Source organism: Meriones unguiculatus, chromosome 1 (genome assembly GCF_030254825.1).
Source record: "Meriones unguiculatus strain TT.TT164.6M chromosome 1, Bangor_MerUng_6.1, whole genome shotgun sequence".
Lineage (NCBI taxonomy): Eukaryota > Metazoa > Chordata > Mammalia > Rodentia > Muridae > Meriones > Meriones unguiculatus.
Genome location: NC_083349.1, coordinates 163,383,273 through 163,401,315, shown reverse-complemented (window position 1 = coordinate 163,401,315; position 18,043 = coordinate 163,383,273). Strand labels below are relative to the sequence as shown.

The following is an 18,043-nucleotide window of genomic DNA, read 5'->3' as shown; positions in this document are numbered from 1 at the left end:
CAGAATAAAAAATACACTGATATTTAGAAAAGAAAACAAAAACAAAAAGACCATGAATTTATCTGATTATTAACCTTAACAATATGAGATACAGAAAATATTCTATTTTGTAAACTCTAACTTCAGAACCTCATATTCACTTGTAAAATATGTATTCATTATTTTAGTGCAAAGTATAACTTCTCAATATTTTTTTTGTAGCTCCCAAAAATATAGAAAAAGCTATTTTATAAAACGTCTAAAATTCTTCATTGGTCATACATAAATACTCTATCAATTGTACAGTAGTTAATTATGCATGTATATAAGACCAGTATTCACTAAACCACTTTAGCTCTAGATACTCAGAACAATTATAAATTAAAACACATATTAATAGCCAGGTGTGGTGGTGTAGAAGCAGGTGAATTGCTGAGTTTTGAAGCCATCTTGGTCTACAAAGCAAGTTCCAAGACGGCCATGCTACACAAAGAAATCCTATCTCGAGAAGAAAAACAACAAAACAAAACAAATATACAAAAAGCCTCAAAAAATTAAAATGATGTGGAGTTCTTGTTGACTTTTATAAAAAGATTAAATAAGCAAGTTTTATCAGGCTCTTAAAAGATCAAAACACACAAAAATTAATATCCTTCCTGCTCATGTTTGTTTCTTAAGGAAAAAAAAATTATTTAAATATGATACCAATGAATTAAAAACTATTTGGGATGGTATTCAACCCCGTACTCCATGGAATGCCCTGTTCTATGTGTTGCTAACAGACAGTAAGTATAAAATTGATAAACATTAAGTAGTAGCCACATTTGTTTTTGTAAGCCAACTATTTTAGAAGTGATATTTTTTGGTGACGTTTCAGAGGATAACTGGAGGCTTAAACACTTTACTGTACAGAGAAATGACCTACCTTTATCTTTTTAACCAACTTATTCTCTTCTTCATCATCTGTTTCTGGAAATTCATATATCTTAATTTTATGTTCTTGGATTTCTTTCATTATCTAAAACAGAAGGAGAAAAAGAGCAACACATATACTTACGACATTAGCAGTATTTTTACTAAATATTTCTTGGATTTTTATGACACCTCAGTTACTGCTGCTTTCTTGTTCATATTTAAATACCAAAACCCACTGCTAGAGAACAGGGACAGAAAGTAAAGGTGGTTGCCATGCAAGCCTAGGAGATTTATAAAGGTAGGAGAAAAGCAGAAATAGAGAAACAACCCCACAAAATTATCCTCCAACTTCCACAAGTATTTCAAGACATGTGCACCTTCCTCCCTACCTTAAACACAGTAAGTATCAAAATGAAATTTAAATTATTTTTAATTAAATTATTTCAGAAGTGTCAATCATATGATTAATTATCATAAAATAAATTCTAATAATGACAATATTCATCTGGTCTCTACTATAATGGCTTTTAATCATTTATTTTAAGTGAATGAGATGATTTCTCTTGATATAACTTATTGTAAGAGCTGAAGCAACAGAGCATAAAGTCACCTAAAAAGTGTAGCTCTTAAGAGCAAGTAAAAAACACAACAGTCTCAGGAAAAAGGTTTCCTCTTTAACAGAAAGAGTCATTATATGAACAAGTGCACATACATAAATCAAAGGCTAGATAAGCAAGTATAGAGAAAACACACTAGAAATGAAGAGTCTGAAGACTTAATAATATTAGAAATTACCTAATCAAATTTAATTATCTTATCCAAGAGGATTTCAAAGTGAAAGGAATTCAAACATCTAAGTAACTGTCATCTACCCATACAATTCAAACTCCTAACAGTCCTAGAATAACCATCCCTGGCTCTACTTTTTATTACACTGCTGCTCTCACAGCAAGAGCCCCTAACATTAAAGGAGCTTTAAACAAAATGAGTTATATGATTAGTCTACTGAACAGAAACAGAAGTAAGTCCTGCTTATACTAGGACCTGGGAAGCTGAAACAAAAGGACTAAGAGTTCCTTGCTAGTCTAGGCTGTAGAGAAAGAGCCCATCTCAAAAATAAATAAGTTAAATTATCAATGGCCATCAATAGGACCATGCCTTCACCACTAGACATATATCCACTTAAAAAAACTAAACAATGGCTGGGTGACACATGCCATTAATCTCAGAACTCAGAAGGCTAATGGAGCTCTGTGAGTTTGAGGCCATCCTGTTCTAAATAGTGAGTTCCTGGACAACCAGATTTACACAGTGAGAGCCTGTCTCAGAAAAAAGAATGAAAATAAATGATGCCTGGCATAACAGGTCATGCTTTTAATCCCAGCACTCAGCCAGCAGAGGTTGGCAAATCTTTGTTAGTTGGAGGGCAGCCTGATCTACAAAGCAAGTTCCATAGAGTCTGGTCTATACAGTCAGAACTACATAGAGAGACCCTGCCTTACAAGAAACAAATAAGGCAGCCTAGCTTTAACAGCAGTGATCCTTGGTCAGAGGTTACACACTCAAATTATGTAGGGAGCATTTTCAAAATAAATGCTAAGGCTCCACCTTCCTCACACAACTAATTAGTACAGATAATGCCCAGCAATTATTTTGAAAAACCTCCAAATGATTCCTTGGGTAAGAAACATGGCTCTAAGCATACAAAACAATAATTTTTGAGCCTAGAAAAACAACACAAAGGTAAAGTATATGCACCAAAGGCCTTGGGTTCAATGTGAGGACAAAGAAAAGAGGAAGGAAGTAAACCAGTAGGCATGTAGCCAATCTGAAAGTAGACATCATTACTAATCCATCCTTTCACCTCTAACTTCTCAGAATAAATCTATACAGAGATACAGACTCTTCAAGGTAGAAACATAAGAGGCAAAGATAGGTGGACTGTCATGATGCTGAGTCCAGTACAGGTTAAACAGCATCAATCTTAAATAACAACAATAAAAAATAAGAGAAAAAGGAGGAAGAGAAGGGGCAAAAAGAAAATGAGGAAAGGAGGAAAAGGAAGAGGGTTCAAAGAAGGAAAAGGGAAGGAGGAAAAAGAATGGAAGAGGCAAAAAGAATCGAGAAAATACTCATGTAATGAAAATATTAGTAGCAAAAAACTATGTTTAAGATGGCACAATTTGTACGAATTTAACACCACTTCAGGGCAAAGGTTTTTTCTTTATGTAACAAATTTCAATGTATTCTAAAATTCATTTTTAAAAGGTATTTTGTTATAAAGAAGGCTTACTGAGAACAAAACCCTAGAGTCTATTTTGAATATAATACAAAATTGCTGTTGTTTTTAAAATATTGGTCTAAAATAAAAAATACTATTAGAATAAACACTTTCAGAAATTTACTTTAGATTTCATTAATGCCATATGTAACAAAACAAATACAATAAAGGAGAAAAATGTATCACTAAGAACATTATTAAAAGAACAGGACATGAATTTAGGGGAGGAAGCTTAAATGCATATATGTATGTGTATATATGTACATCAATATGTATTATCTTCTAAATATTTTTATCCATTAAGTAATACAAACAAAATTAAGATTCAAGATAAAATAGAAAAGGCATATGCTTGCGAGGATAAGCAAACTAAAGCTAAAAGATAAATAAACCATACTAAAAGATAAAACCTATTACTTACAAGAATAGTTGGAAAATACAAAAGTTAATTCATTCTTGCTTACCTGCTTTTTAAACTGTTGGCATTCCTCTGGTGTGAGTGTGTCTGCTTTGGCAATTAATGGGATGATATTCACTTTTTCATGCAAACGTTTCATAAACTCAATATCCAATGGTTTAAGTCTGAAATATATAGTATTTAATATGAGTGAATCCTTCTGTTCGAAAGAACAGATTCTGCACATCTTCCACAATTAATTAAATACAATAAGCTACTTTACTTACTTATCAGAAATACTCTGAAGATGTACTGGGTCAGCCAACAGGCAGAACAGGACTTTAAGAAGAATGAAGTGGTTAAGAAGGCTTTTTGACTCCTGCCTTTGAAACACCCTGGTCATTGGGGTTTGGCCCTAAAGAGGAATTGGAAAAACCAGAAAGGCTCCTAATAGAATTTCCTAGAATCAGCTTTATATTTACTAAGGTTACAAGATGGGTGGATTTTGTTTCCATTAAAAAAATGTACTCCTCTTTTGGTAATATGCAATTCTTGCTAATAATTATCTTTCTCAGACAAAATGCTAAAGTCAACTTTCAACATGCCTCTCTGCCTATTATAATCTAGCTGCTATTCTTTGGAACTTATACTTTTAAGACCCAATACTTCCACTGTGGAACTTACCATCACTAATTTGTTCAGTATGCAGCATCTAACATTATTATTCCCTCACAACTCTTCTAGGATCCTTAGGATTCCCACTGTAAGCCAGAATTTTAAAATGTACACGCCTCAGAACTCTGCTAAGTTATCTTCATTTGTTAACCCTACGTTCTGTATTACTAACATTAATACAATCATTTAGGGCCAACAATTCCCAAATCTATACCCAGTCAAAACTTCTCTCAGATGTTCAAGACAGTGTCTAACCCAGTAGTTATGTTCCTGGTATATGCCATGTTCCTCAGAATCAAGATCTCAATCTGAATCTCCATTTTTCTCTTCTCTTCTGTGTTTTCTTTCTCAGTGCATGGTAGTGCAATATACCCAAACACTTAATTTTTAAAAACCCAGGATTGCTTGTTCTTCTACCTTTCACTTCCTGAGATTTACTAAGATCTCTATGAAAGACACATTTACACTAACACAGACACGGATAACCATTTTCAACACTTCAGCTCAGACCACCAGGACCTCCACATAAGCCTTTATGGTTTCCCATCACACCATCCACACCCACAGAATCATTCATTTTCTGACTGACAGTCTTACTAAAAGCCATATTCTTTAGTTGCTGTGGCTCACTAAGATTGTAAAGACAAACATTCTCTGCTTAACTACCTTCTACTTCCAGTGCGCGAGGATGTTTTTAACTTCTCACAATTCCTTAAAAATGCTTTACTTGAAAAGTGTCATAGGTAGCCATCCCTGCCTGGAATACCCTTCAGTGTCTACTTGGCTATTTTTCTTACCTAGTACTAGTATTTCTTACCTAGTACTTTTGGACATGACTGACACTCCAATATCCCTGAAGATCCTTTTCTAGATAAAGAGGGTCCTCATCTAAGTAGTCACAGCACTTTAGGTGCTGTGTTAGAAAACATCTGCCCTGCGTTTGTTTTTCCATTCTAACACTAAAAAGTCCTTTTAAATGAGTGCTTTTCTCTCAGTCACCTGTGTGTATGTGTGTGTTTTAGCACCTAGCAAAGGTGCTAAAGATTCCCAAATATTTGTTGACCAAAGAAGTAAAATATTATTTTCTCATGTCCTTTAGAAACCAGAATGGAGACTGAGTCTGCATACCTACAATGTTCCAGGAACTAAAATTAATGTTCTACAGTAATATGTCAAGATAACGGAAATGTAATTCTAAGGAACATTTCTTAACTGTATAAAAAAACAATGAGAAAAATGGAAGGCTGAATTTTGTTATAATTTTATTGGCTGGTACAAACTTAGTAAGTAGTACTTTAAAAAATTATTAAAATCAAGAGGTATGAGGCTCAGTGCAGTAAGTATTCTCTTCTATGGTAGTAAGGCCAACTTAATACCTCCAGCACAGGTGAAGCATGAGGTAAGGAAACAGATGCAGAGAATTGGGGTTTACTTCCTACTTTGATTCTCTTTATCTTAAACTATGGAATTTTCTGGCATTCAAAGAACATAAAGCACAATAGAAAAAAAAAAAAGAACAACCTCCGCCATCTACGCTATCTGTACCTGCCTCACCACAGTCAGCACAAACTATCAAAATTGAGTTTGCTTCTCACCAATCATTATCTACAACAGAGGTGGTCTATTCAATCTCGAATAAACAAATATTTATGGCCCATTTTCCAGTTTATGCTCATGAAAAAATATAAATGATCACTTCATTAAGCATCCCACATTTGTAAACAAATACTCCTATTTAAACAGTGATAAAGGCAAAATTCAGCTAAAAACTTCAGTGACTCTTATTAGTAAACAGTACAAAATGTCATCAATTTTTTTACTTACACAAGGATTTTATATTTAAAAGCAACACACAAGTTCTGCTTTAATTCTATTACCCAAAACTACATTTTTAGCATAGTATCCCAACTTTTAAAAAGGAAGGTACTTATAATAGCTATGGTATGGCTCAGGAAAGTCAATGTCTTAAGTATAAACTCAGAGCTCCAACAGCGATGAGAGTATGTGCCAATATCAGGAGCACGAGAGAGACAGAGGAAAGTGGGAGCTCCAGGACAGACTGGTTTCTACAGTTGAAGTATGATAAATAATAAATAAAACCAGAAACAAAGACCACTGAAATCAGTAAAAATTAAATTAAAAGAAAGAGGTAAAAACGTCAATAAAACTCTTTTACATTTTTAATTCAAATAATCAAATGTTTTCAAAGCAATTAATAGCAAAAAACATTAATTCAAGATATTGATTATATGGTGGTTGAAATTTTCCCTCTACCTATCTAGTTTTCTAAGTTTACATTTAGTGGGGAAAGGCTGTTTTCTTTTACTAAGTTAAGGTCTTATATAGGCCATGCTAATTTTGAACTATGTAGCCAACCCTGAAGGTGGGATTACATGCATGCACTGAGATGTTCAGCTGCACAAACTAGTTTTTAAACAACAAAATACCTATATATATATTAGAAAATAAGCCCACATTACAGGAAAAGGTTATTTTACATCAAAGCCTGTATCATGATTGCAGGCCAAAGAACAAATATTAATTACATATATTTCTATTTAAAAAAACTGATTTTTGTTTAAAGTAGCAATAAATACTAAAAAATATAACATTTTAATCTCTTAAAGCTGGCTTTTAATAATAGCATTTACTAAACAGTGAACATGACAAATGAAGCAATAAAAGCTGAGATTTAAGTTGCCAACAGCTAGTAATGAGACTAGTAGTTGATTTTAGAAGGAACTGAGACTATATAGTACAGAAAAGCCTTTCTTCATTTGCCATACTGTATACAATTTCAGACTACAGAGAGCAAGTCATTTGTAATCTGATATCAAATTCACTGTCATATTGTTTCAGTTAGTATCATAAATCAATAGGAAAATTTTTGCTCCAGCTCTAAAAGTTAAGCTAAGCAACTAGGAATAAACCCAGGAATAAAAATTTTCCCTTGGGAAAAATCAAGAAATGGATTAAAGCCATACATATCATTTGATTCAATTTCTTTTCTTTAAAAAAACAAACAATTCTTATTTCCCATGTAATTTTAAGACATAAAAAAATGCCCCTGGGACATGGGAAAAGAAAGACTGAGGATGGGATTGGGAGGGGAGGAGGGAGACGGCTACAGCTGGGATACAAAGTGAATAAACAGTAATTAGTAAAAAAACAAAAAAAAAATTAATTAAAAAAAAAACAAAACAAAACAAAGAAAGACAAGAATGTAATTTCATGAGAATCACTAACATTTGGAAAGACGTCCTAAAGATTTGCTATAAAACCTCACTAATCTCCATTAACTGTGGATGATCTTACTGGGCTGACTTCTAGAAATTGTGCAAATAAACAGCTAAACTAAAGCTAGGAGGTGGTCGTGCACATCTTTAATTCTAGCACTTAGAAAGCAGAGAAGTTCAAGGCCAGGCTGGTCTACAGAGTGAGTTCCAGGACAGCCAGAGATACACATAGAAACCCTGTCTCGAAAAAATAAAAAAAAAAAAGAAAAAATAAAAAAAAAAGGTTAAATCAGATTTTTTTTTTTAAGTAAGCATAAATTAAAGAGCTACCTAAGTGCTGATAAGAAGTTGTACATATAGTAAGTGTGTGACAGTTTGGGGGTTTGTTTTGGCTTCTAAAAAGTGGACAGGGGCGAAGAATTAGCTGTCCTGGGGAATGACTACAGGGCCTGAACTGAGCTACATACCAGCCCATGGTTTTTTATTTGCTTATAATATTATTTTTCTTTTGATAGGGTCTTGCTATCAAAAAAAGACAGCCTAGGCTAGTCTTGAATTTGTAATCTCTAGTTTCAGCTTTCTGAGTATTGGGATTACAGGTATGTGCCATCAGAGCCTACTGGAATGTCTCATTTCTAAAACAAAACAAAAAAATTTGAGTCTTGTAAGTAGATGTCCTGGTTTAGCGATATAAGTACGTGAACTTCTAAGACCATTACACAATATTAATAAAAGAAACCTCTATAATCTTCCCATCTAAAAGAACAAAGAAGACAGTAATTAGATAACTAGGATTCCCTGTTCTACTAGAGTGAACACGGGCATCACAGTAGGACAAAGAAAGAGAAACCCAAAACAGAATGAATTTATACTACTCTAATTTGAATACTGGTTGGCAATACTACTAAATTTTGATTAATATAATAATTTAGTTCCTTTTGGCAGAGAAAATAGAATTACAAAATTTAGATAGTTAAATTGAGCTGGATTTAGCTTTCCTGTCCTCTCACCAAATAAATAAATAAATAAATAAAGGCTGATGAAAATATTAATAGCTAGTGACAACATATCAAAATAGCAGAAGAGTACAGAGTTCTGTTCTGTTTTTAAAGAACAGGTTAGCTACTGTCAAGTAGAAAGTATCAGATGAATGTCTTTAGTCTTAATAAAACTGAGGGTAAAGCTGACCTAAATAAGGTAGTCTTCACAGTTAAGATGTAAGAAACCATTTACTAAAGAAAGAAATAATACAAGAAAGCATTGGAACTTAAGCTTCCTTTTTATTATTTTTATTATCACCTTTTCTATTAGATTCATGGCAAGTTACTTTGTTTATAGCTTGTTACCTTGGGATTTCTTAGACTCTTTATAAACTCAAATGCTATGGCTGTCTTTTTAATTTAGTAATTCTGTCACAAAAGTGTGGTTAAAACAAAAACTTCAAAAATGTTTTAAGACTGGAAATACTTCTTTTTGTGAAGCAGATGAAATGTCTATGTGTGAGGAATTACAGAGTAAAACGATTACCTAGAACTTAAACAAGTTGTTACAAGCCACTTTTACATGTGAGTGGGTTCTTCCATAAACAATCTAGTTTCATGTACTCCACAGAAGCAATTATTCTAAAATATGCACACAAATGAATAATTATACACAACTAAAAGAATGGCGTAGCAAAGAATCAAGGTACTGACCCATGTCCTGAAGGAGCAATGAAGTATAAACAACACTGCACCCTGTTATCGGGCATCTGACGTCTGTTCACTCGAGATTCCGCATTTAAGTAATCCTCAAATTTACTATCAATGTAGTCGATAACAGGCTGCCAGCTGTATAATGCAGATAAACAAGAACAATTAAGTTGTAATACTACAAAGAAACGACCTGTTTGACAATTAAAGGATAGTTTTGATTAAAAAAAAAAACTTAGCAGTAGAAAACATCTCAAACTTTTCTATATACTGATTCAAAAGTAGGTATAAATTAGGGGTGGGAAGATGGCTCAACCAGTAAAGCAATAGGACCTGTATTCCAATTCTTAGAACCCGTGTAAAAAGCCAGGCATACTGGCACATGCCTGTAACCCCAAGCTTGAAGGAGTGTGGGTTAGAGACAGATGGATCCCTGAATCTCACTGACCAGCCAGTCTAGCTAAACTGAATAGCATTACCCTGTCTCAAAAATTGAAGTTGGAGCTGCACATGGTGGCACCTTTAATTAATCCCAGCACTTGAGAAGCAGAGGCAGGCAGATTTTTTTAGTTGGGAGGTCTGCTCTACAAAGCAAATTCTAGGCAGTTATACAGAGAAACCCGGTCTCAATCAATCAATCAATCAATAGTGGAGATCTGGAGAGCAGCAAGGAGACACTACCCTATACCTACAAACTCTACATTTCAATGTATATGCATCATATAATACATTAACATCATGAAAACACACAGAAAGAAAAAAATAAAAACTACAAAGTATCCCCTGACTCATTAATTTTAACTCTCAAATTTAAAATATTAATTATTCTGTGTCAAAACAAAGCATTGATAATTACTAGATTACATTAATAACATTCCAATGCTAAATACTTTATAATATGAAAGCAATCAGACAGTTTTAAGTTTTCAACAAAGATTAAACAATACAAAAACATCATAATTAATTTACTGGGTATTTTAAGAGTCGAGAAAACAATTCAACTTCAAAGTGAAACTAATAAATACTAAATGCTAATACACAACCAATTTGTAGTTTCATGAGTGTTTACTTCATCTATAATCTACTGAAAAACTGAAAGTCTCAAAAATTAGGTAAGTTAGGATGTGACAGAACTTATATAACAAACACAACTACAGTAAAAGGGCTTAAATTTATTATAATTATGTATTAGTATAGAGGTGTTTATATATATTGTGTATATGTGTGTATAAGAGTTATTATTCTAGTGTACAGAAGGAGAAATCAGAGGCTGAGGCCGGAGGATTTACATTCTAAACTATCTTGGAACCAAAAGAGATCATGTCTCAAAACACCAAAAAGACACAGAAACTCTAAGAAGCAATATCTTCAAGTAAGAGATACAGCAAAGTTGGTATATGAACCAAGTCTGAATCACTTAAAACTTAATGATTCTCACTGTTAAGGTTTTTTGTTGTTCTCTATTTTTGTTTTTTTTGTTTTGTTTTTTTTTTATAATACATGGTCTCACTGTGTAGTTCTGACTAGCCTGGAACTTGCTATATAGGCCAGGCTACCCTTGATCTCAGTTATCTATCCACCTCTGCCTTCCAAGTGATTGATTGAAGACATGTGCCACCATGCCTGGCTAATTTTTAAGATGTGAAAAGGTAAAGGCCTAAATATACTAGAAAACAATGGGGACAAACATTTCTTACCAATTACTATTATCCACTGCATCTCCAAATCCTGGGGTATCAACTATCGTCAGCAGCAACTGAACACCACCTTCTTTGATTAAAACTTTGGATTGCTCCACCTGTAAGATTCATTGGTATATATGTTAACTATGTACTACGTGAGTCATTTCCTATAACAAGAGGCAAGGACACTCAAGTTTCTCAAGACCAATCCAGAAGCTGTTTGCAAATTAAATCTAACCACCTACATGTTTTGTGTGTGTAGAGTCAAATGTGCACGGTGTATGCATAAATGTTCACATGTGTGCAGTTGCACCTGTGTGTGAATGGTTATGGAGGCCCAAGGTTGATCTGGGAGTCCTTCCATCACTATCTTATGCACTGAGGTACGGTCTCTCAATTGAACCTAGAGCTCACTGACATCACTAGTCTGGCTAGTCATTTTGCTCAGTGCATCCTGTCTCTGTCATATCCACTAGGTCTTTACAAAGATTTTGGATCCAGATCACAACTCCAGTTCTCATGCTAGCACTGAAAGCACTTTTAACAACTGAGCCATCTTTCTATCCTCTAACATATAGCTGTACTTTCTCAACTTGCCAGTGGTTAGAATAAAGACACAGAAATTTAATAATTTTTAAAATAGCTAGGCCTTAGCTTGGGCTACCTACAAGCTAGCTCAACTAACTTAATTAACCCAACTACTCTAATATACAACCCACCAAGTGGCCCATTACTTCTCTCATTCAGTCCCTGCACCTGTTCCTCTCATGTCACCCTGGTGAGTCCCTGCATCATTGACTCTAGAGACCCTCTCTCAGCCCAGAAGTTCCACCTTTCCTCTCCTGCCTAGCTTCTGGTCATCAGATGTTTTAAATAAACATCAGTGAGTGAGGAACATCTATGTTTATAAAATACTGAGGCAGATAATGAGCCATAAGAATAACAATAACAAAATCCAAACAGTACTCAGCTGGTACAGAATTAACAACTGAATAATACAGAGACACCTTCATATAGTATACAAAAAGAATAGCACAATACTAACACTTTCTGGAAAATAATGTGGTCATTATTTGAAAAAAAAACCAAAAAACAAAAAACACCACACATGTAAATGGTATGCCAAATTCTTGACAAACTCATCCTTTTAAGTGTCTTTAGAAGCACTAAAGTAGGAAAAACTATAGCTCTAGATCTGGAAAAATTTATAGGTTTTCTGCAGGCACCAGCTGTGTGGCCAAAGGCATATATCATCTGTCCAGAGCATATTTTATAATAACTACCTTTCAGGAGTCTGAGAGAAAGCAAACACTGTTTCAAGGGCAGAGGCACTAGATGTATTGGTAAGGTAACTTAAGGAAGTCAAGACTTGTACTCAACCTTTGAGCATCAAATGCCTAAAATGGCATTAAGACTAACAGATTTAAGGAGAAAATGTGATCACAGGCATATGAAAAGCAGCTTTAGCAATTTGTGTTGAATAATCACTGGGTAGAGAAAGTTTGATATACTTTCAAAAATTATGAAAATGAGGATCCTTTCCACTTCCCTGTGACATTTTTTAACAGATATTTGCTAATAAATAAAGAGACTATGACACTGAAGCTAAGGTGTTTGGGCAAGAGAATCATTTGCAACAACATCTAATAGCTCTTCTGAGATGACAAAATTGGTTTTCACCTGTACTGTCCAATAGAGCAATTCTTGGTTTTGTGGTTACTTAACTCTTGGAATATTAATGGCTGCAATGGAGGAACTGAATAGTTAGTTTTATTTCATGTGGATAAACTTAAAATAGCTCACATGGAGCTACCAAACTGAACACTGTATGTTTACTGCAAGCAATAGGTTTTTGATAAAAGTAGTTTATTATCAGGAAGTTGTTGAAATTGGGGAAAAGAAAGCCAGCAATTTAGAAATAATGTCTATGAAAGGAAGGTTTCCTATGTTTTAGATAAGCCTGGGACTTATCTTTAGATCAATATTCCTCAAACTGCTTTGATCTTGACTTATGTTATCAGTGAAATTTTAGTATCCCAATTATGAACATCAATCTACTGGTACTCTGAATATTTGAAAGTATCAATTAAATATTAGTAAGTATAAACTCTACATAGATTAAAAACTAAATATCAATAAAGAGGTTATCAATATCAATAACTATTCATCATTGTTATATTATCAAAAAAAACCTAAGAAGCTCAAACTTTAATTTTCTTGTGGTTCTTTGGTCAAAGGATAATCTGGTCAAATCTATGACTGTAATTATCTTGACTTCATTCCCCGTTCTTTCATAAGCATTAAAGGTTTGTGTCACTAAAAAGAAACAAGGAGAGACTGGAGCAATGGATGGCTCAGCAATTAAGAGTACGTGTTGACAAGAAACCAGGTTTGGTTACTAGCAGCCACATGGTGGCTTTACAACTAACTGTACTCCAGGTCCAGGACACCTGGTACCCTCTTCTAAACCTCTGAACATGCACATGGTATACATATGCATCACATAGATGTAATAAAATAAATCTACTTCAAACAGTGTCTGCTTTTCTTATTAACAAATTCTATTTCTCCTTTCTCCTTTAACAATAGTATATATTAACCACAAAGCTTAATATGACAGCTTAAATTTTAAGACATTTTTGGTATTAAAAAAGATTAGGCACCGGGGCTGTAAGTGGCAAAGTGATTATTTAGCACTTTCAAGGCTCCAAGTTCAACCTGCAATATCATTAAAAAAAAAGTTCAACTTATTTATTGACTTGATAAGAAAGTATTTGTGTACTTTGATGAAACTGTTTATACACATATTTTCCATCTCTGGCTTATGAAAATCTGAGTATCCATACATGATCAAATACAAAGAAATCAGTAACAAACAGGAAAAATCCAAAAACCACTTGTAAATTAGTGCCATTCACAGGATCCAAATCTATCATATTATCTGGTTTTGCAAGTACCCTCATGGGAACCATGGAAAACAAATTAATTTAAGCCCAAGAATCTCAAACTTTTCTTACAATCTGCTCCAAAAGGTCCCTTTCCCATGCACTCTTCTTATTCAGGTCACATACGCATATTTTTAAAGCATCACCCAAAGTTCTCTAGGATTAAATGCGTAACTTAATGCCAAAGGAATGAAGTGATACAAAGGAATGAAAAAAGAACATTTTCTACTCTGTTTTTCTCTAGAAACCAAGTAAAACTAAATCTCATATTGTTTACTTATTAAGGTATCTTGACTCCCTACATCCAACAAATCAAAGATTCTTCTATTTTAATATTGTTGCTTTTTAGACTAAGGGCACATCAAGTCTTCCATGACTGTTATTCAGCTTTATAACCAAAAGAAGTACTGAGTACATTAAACTTTTTAACCTAATGTTTACAAGGTATTTGTTAAAATAAACAAAATGTGTTATTAGTTAAGTGCATAAAATATTGAAAAAGCGGTTAAAATTTTCTGTCAAGGGTTTACACCTTCACCCATACTTCCTCAAGAAGTGGCAGGAACGCCAAAACTCTGAGGAGAACCTCATACATTTACCTGACTCAAAGACAGAAAACACTCCTAATACCTCGAAGGTTTCTTTGGAAAATGTAAAGAGTGAAAGAGTGGTGGCATGATGGCATAACCCTGTAATCTGAGCACCCAGGAGGTACATTACAAGCAAGCATGGGTCTCTTGGGAATAAATGCTTCCTTTATAGTCCCATAATAGTATTTACTCTTGTCTTTTCCTGCATAGCTATCACTGATCTTCAGGGCCTGATTTACCACTCAACCTTACTGCCTCTTGCCATCATACCACTTCACTAAATCCTAAAATCTATCTCAAGAGCACCTTACTTACAGCACATCTTTGTTATGTCATATTTTCTGTGTTTCCACTACAGACCCTTGAAAATGTTGTGCCCATCATTACTGAAGACTCAAATCTAGTATGTAAAGCACTCAAATGTTTATACAATTGACTGGTTCAAAAATTAAAAAAAAAGATTATCTATAGAAACATTTAGCTGTATGAAAAGTTTTCACTAAATATGAAACATTTTAGTCTAAGAGTATAACCCATTGAAACTTCAAGCTACCTAATCTGTATCACTATAAAATGCTACTAAAGTGACTTACTTCACACACCAAGAAAACATTTTACAGTAAATCAAGATAAATTGCCAATCAAGAACTTAAAATTTCCAGGCCTGGTAGCACACACCTTTAATCCCAGCACTTGAGAGGCAGAGGCAGGTGAATCTCTGTGAGTCTGAGGTCAGCCTGGTCTACAAAGCAAGTACAGGACAGCCAGGGCTATTACATAGAGAAACCCTGTCTCAAAAAACCAATTTATGTGTGCACATACAAATATGTGTGTGTGTGTGTGTGTGTGTGTGTGTGTGTGTTTAAACTAACAGAGAGTTGATTCTGAGATCACTATTCCTCAGTGGTTCTGATTCAAGTAAAGGTCTAGATAGACAGACAGACACACACATAGATAGATAGACACATAGATAGATACATAGACAGACAGACAGACAGACAGACAGACAGACAGACAGACAGATAGATAGTAGATAGATAGACAGGCAGACAGCCAGACAGGGTAATTATTGCATACATATACTATTGTATATGATTTGTTAAAATTTTCTCCAATCTTGGGATCTATATTTGAAATAAGAACATGAAGAACAAACTGTCTACTTTCCCCATCATTTAATTTTTAGTAATCTATTTGGAAAAAATACATAAACCAAGACAAAAGTAATATAGCACCATTGCAATCAATTTGAAATATTGTTCAAAGAGGTAAGGAGAAACACTTCCCTCTCCTACTTTCTCACTGAGATAAGATGAAAGCAGTTTACAACAGTCCAGGAACATCACAAGGCAAAACTAAATATATTAACTTTGTGACTACAGTAACCTGAGAATTTACAAGAGATGCAAATTAATTGGGCCTTGTCTCCATATGAAGCACACTCACGTTGAGAACCACTAATATAGGGAAAACCATGTCTGGTATCTGCTCACATCTGGAAATGCTCAACAGCAATCCTTAGGCCAGGAGGTTAAGAATTAATCTTGGTGCTCAAGTGAGACCTTCACTTAGAACCACTGAGAAACAGTAATCTCACAATCAGCTTTCTAAGTTTAAATACTTAGTAATCACCCAAGACTATGTCAACAAATCTCTCCCTGAAAACACAAGTCTCCTATAAATAACAACATTCAGGAAAGAGACTATAATATTGTGGTACTATTTATTAATGTTTCACTCCGGCCGTAATAAAGGAGAATATTTTTCTTTTCTTTCGTTTTCTGACAACTGGAAATGTTCCAAAAACCCTTCAGGTCACAAAAGTCATGGACATTTGTCTTTCAAAACTTCAGACAGTATACCTGTATTGGTCCTACAGCATGAGTGTTTGTGTACACGTGTGTATAGGAGGTGTAATTTGACCAATTTGGATTTGAAACTTGATTCTTCCATTTACTTATTAAATAATCTCAGGGCACAGCACAGCCTCTGTCTCAAATATCAAATCTGTAAAATAAGATATTTCTACCATCTGCCACATAAAGTTATAAGACTAAGAATCAAGTAAATTAATAAACATTCACAGCATTTATAGTAGTATCTGGAAGGCAGTAACAGTGAGTGACTCAGTAAGTGTTAGATTTTATTACTAGTGGAGGTCGGAAATTAGTTACCTCTAGGTTAAGACAATAATGAGAACTCAAAACTACCTAACCAAAAATAGTTTTTATAGGTCCATGAAACTATCTAGCAGACTATTTTACACCAAATACATCTGGATTTAGGGGTCTATTCTGTAGAGTTTGTTAAAAATTTCCAAGTTTGATGATCTTGAACATTAAGATCTACATTAAAAGAGACAAGCTTTCTTTATTAAGATTAAAATCTTCAATATTAATCCCAATAAGCTATGTAAACTCACAGTCTTAGAAACACCTTTCTGCAGGTAATGTTAAGGTTACATTTTATTCCCTCTCTAAATCAAACAAAGTTAAACGAGAAATAAAATATTTTCTTCACAAAACCACTCCTTAATCAAATGACTAAACTACATCTGGCAGTGTGATACACTGGTATAATCACTACTATTTCAAATCTAGCTCTAAGTCCACATGCCTCAGCAATGTGCTATGTAATTACGTCATTAGCCCACCAATAAGATTTCAACTAATAACTGAAGTAGTGCTACCACACAAAAATACAGTGATCCACATGAGCACTTTAATTTAAAGTAGCCACTTTAAATACAGTTGATAGAAAAACAATGACAACAGTTACATTCTTTTTCCATGCTGACTGTTTGAAATATTGAGCACATTTTACACTTGCAAATATTTCAATTTAGACTACATATATTGCAAAAGTTCAGGAACGACATGTAGCTACAGGTTATTGTGTTGCATAGGACAGATCTAGTATAGAGCAGACATTCTCAAACTATGAGTTGTGACCCCTTTGGGAATCCCATATCAGATAGCCTACATATCAGTTATTTATATGACAATTCATACCAGTAGCAAAATTACAGTTATGAAGTAGCAATGAAATAATTTTATGGTTGGGGTAACCACAAGATGAGGAACTGTATTAAAGGATTGGAGGGTCTAGGCTTTGTTTATAAAGTAAGTGTTCTACCTCTTGGGATCCTGTTAGAAATGCAGAAACCAGTACTACCACAAACTATATTTATTAAGATCTCAGCTCATCCACACACCTATTAAGAGGAGACAAATTGAACCACACATATCTTGGTAGTCTTATATAATTACTACTGCCATTTAGTTAGCATACAGTATTAACTCACTGCAATAGTGGAAATGTTGTATGACTGTAGGAAACAGCACTTGTGACAATGAAGCACTTGTGATGTGTCTGATGGAACTGAGAAATTGCTTTCTAAGTTTAATTTAGTTTTACTGGTTCAAGCTTGGCCATATGTGCAAAGTGAGTATCATGACAGACAACACAACTCTAAGGCTACTACTACATCATAATGAAATTTCTAGGAGGGTCAAAAGGGATTATGGAAGGATCTAGTCAAGATAATTCCCCTGATCAGATATATTATTTTAATGAAGTCATGCTCACCACTTTCCACTTATAGTCAAATATGAATCTATTTCTAGACACCAAATAGCAATTATACCCAAAC

General features: G+C 34.1%; 1 protein-coding gene across 1 annotated transcript in view; it reads right to left on the bottom strand.

Moving 5' to 3' along the window:
• Septin7 (septin 7) overlaps positions 1-18,043 on the bottom strand; it is a 46,560-nt gene that overhangs the window by 14,006 nt on the left and 14,511 nt on the right. The window contains exons 3-6 of the mRNA XM_021644998.2: positions 10,872-10,972; positions 9,178-9,312; positions 3,640-3,757; positions 905-997 (exon numbers count right to left, since the gene is read on the bottom strand). Of these exons, the coding sequence (XP_021500673.2) occupies positions 905-997; positions 3,640-3,757; positions 9,178-9,312; positions 10,872-10,972 (447 nt within the window). The remainder of the gene's footprint in view (positions 1-904; positions 998-3,639; positions 3,758-9,177; positions 9,313-10,871; positions 10,973-18,043) is intronic.